The sequence below is a fragment of the Oncorhynchus masou genome, unplaced genomic scaffold (genome assembly GCF_036934945.1).
Source record: "Oncorhynchus masou masou isolate Uvic2021 unplaced genomic scaffold, UVic_Omas_1.1 unplaced_scaffold_587, whole genome shotgun sequence".
Lineage (NCBI taxonomy): Eukaryota > Metazoa > Chordata > Actinopteri > Salmoniformes > Salmonidae > Oncorhynchus > Oncorhynchus masou.
Window position 1 is genome coordinate 269,579 of NW_027012291.1, and position 2,500 is coordinate 272,078.

The 2,500-nt window shown below is 51.1% G+C and overlaps 1 protein-coding gene across 1 annotated transcript in view; it reads right to left on the reverse strand.

Moving 5' to 3' along the window:
- The window catches only part of LOC135536274 (voltage-dependent T-type calcium channel subunit alpha-1I-like), a 193,216-nt gene that overhangs the window by 34,439 nt on the left and 156,277 nt on the right, over positions 1-2,500 (reverse strand). Inside the window, 1 exon segment of the mRNA XM_064962634.1 lies at positions 1,373-1,441. Coding sequence (XP_064818706.1) covers positions 1,373-1,441 — 69 coding nt within the window.

Consider the following 2,500-nt stretch of genomic DNA (forward strand, 5'->3'; position numbering starts at 1 on the left):
CACTATGTCTAGACATGATAACAGACCTGGAGATATACAGCACTATGTCTAGACATGATAACAGACCTGGAGATATGCAGCACTATGTCTAGACATGATAACAGACCTGGAGATATACAGCACTATGTCTAGACATGATAACAGACCTGGAGATATACAGCACTATGTCTAGACATAACAGACCTGGAGATATACAGCACTATGTCTAGACATGATAACAGACCTGGAGATATACAGCACTATGTCTAGACATGATAACAGACCTGGAGATATACAGCACTATGTCTAGACATGATAACAGACCTGGAGATATACAGCACTATGTCTAGACATGATAACAGACCTGGAGATATACATCACTATGTCTAGACATGATAACAGACCTGGAGATATACAGCACTATGTCGAGACATGATAACAGACCTGGAGATATGCAGCACTGTGTCTAGACATGATAACAGACCTGGAGATATACAGCACTATGTCTAGACATGATAACAGACCTGGAGATATACATCACTATGTCTAGACATGATAACAGACCTGGAGATATACAGCACTATGTCTAGACATGATAACAGACCTGGAGATATACAGCACTATGTCGAGACATGATAACAGACCTGGAGATATACAGCACTATGTCTAGACATGATAACAGACCTGGAGATATGCAGCACTATGTCTAGACATGATAACAGACCTGGAGATATACAGCACTATGTCTAGACATGATAACAGACCTGGAGATATACAGCACTATGTCTAGACATAACAGACCTGGAGATATACAGTACTGTGTCTAGACATGATAACAGACCTGGAGATATATTATCTAGACATGATAAAATGATGCTAGTATAGATGGTGACAGTGACTTCACGCTAGGGTGTGTGCATGTGTGTGTATATGTGCGTCTTTGCGTGTGTATGAGTGTGTGAAAGTGTGTGACAAGATACAAGGCAAGGCAAATGATGGAGTGCATTTACGAGGGGAAACTTTGTCTAATGAATACCGTTGTTTAATTAGTGTTCCTGAGACAGATGTTAGGTTGACAAGATGACAGTCTCCATACGGAGAGAGAGGATATGAAGGGGTTTGTACAAGACATGGACGAGAGGAGTGAGGTAGAGTGGGACATCCCCAGGACTGGCTAGAGGCTATAGCTGGAGAGAGAGACATTATCTTTTAATTCTATCTAATTATCTCTCCATCGTTAATGATGGGGAACTGATTAAGTGAAATGGACTGAGGAATAGAAAGAGGGAGAAAGGAGAGAAGAAGATGCATGTCGGTAGGTCTCTTTCTATTACAGTCCTAAGAAAGGAGAGGAGAAGAGAGGATGAGAAGAGAGGAGAAATTGGTACGTTACCTTGACGGTCATCTCAGCCACAAATATGGCTGTGAAGACATAGTTGGAGACGGTGAGGAAAAGTCTTTCCTGGAGGGAGGAAGGGAGGGAGAGAGAGATGTGGGGAGGGAGGGGGAAGGGGGAGGTAGAGAGAGATGTGGGGAGGGAGGGTAAGGGGGAGGGAGAGGGAGATGTAGGGAGGGAGGGGGAAGGGGGAGGGAGAGAGAGATGTAGGGAGGGAGGGGGAAGGGGGAAGGGGGAGGGAGAGAGAGATGTAGGGAGGGAGGGGGAAGGGGGAGGGAGAGAGAGATGTAGGGAGGGAGAGGTAAGGGGGAGGGAGAGGGAGATGTAGGGAGGGAGGGGGAGGGAGAGAGAGATGTGGGGAGGGAGGGGGAAGGGAGATGTAGGGAGGGAGGGGGAAGGGGGAGAGAGAGAGAGATGTAGGGAGGGAGGGGGAAGGGGGAGGGAGATGTAGGGAGGGAGGGGAAAGGGGGAGGGAGAGAGAGATGTAGGGAGGGAGGGGGGGGAGAGAGAGATGTAGGGAGGGAGGGGGGAGGGAGAGAGAGATGTAGGGAGGGAAGGGGAAAGGGGGAGGGAGATGTAGGGAGGGAGCGGGAAGGGGGAGGGAGAGAGAGATGTAGAGATGTAGGGAGGGGAAGGGGGAAGGGGGAGGGAGAGAGAGATGTAGGGAGGGAGGGGGAAAGGGGGAGGGAGAGAGATGTAGGGAGGGAGGGGGAAAGGGGAGGGAGAGAGGGAGATGTAGGGAGGGAGAGGGAAGAGGGAGGGAGATGTAGGGAGGGAGGGGGAAGGGGGAGGGAGATGTAGGGAGGGAGGGGGAAGGGGGAGGGAGATGTAGGGAGGGAGGGGGAAAGGGGAGGGAGAGGGAGATGTAGGGAGGGAGGGATGGGGTAGAGGGAGGGAGATGTAGGGAGGGAGGGGGAAAGGGAGGGAGAGAGAGATGTAGGGAGGGAGGCGGAAAGGGGAGGGAGAGGGAGATGTAGGGAGGGGGGGGAAGGGGGAGAGAGATGTAGGGAGGGAGGGGGAAGGGGGAGGGAGATGTAGGGAGGGAGGGGGAAAGGGGAGGGAGAGGGAGATGTAGGGAGGGAGGGATGGGGTAGAGGGAGGGAGATGTAGGGAGGGAGGGGGAAA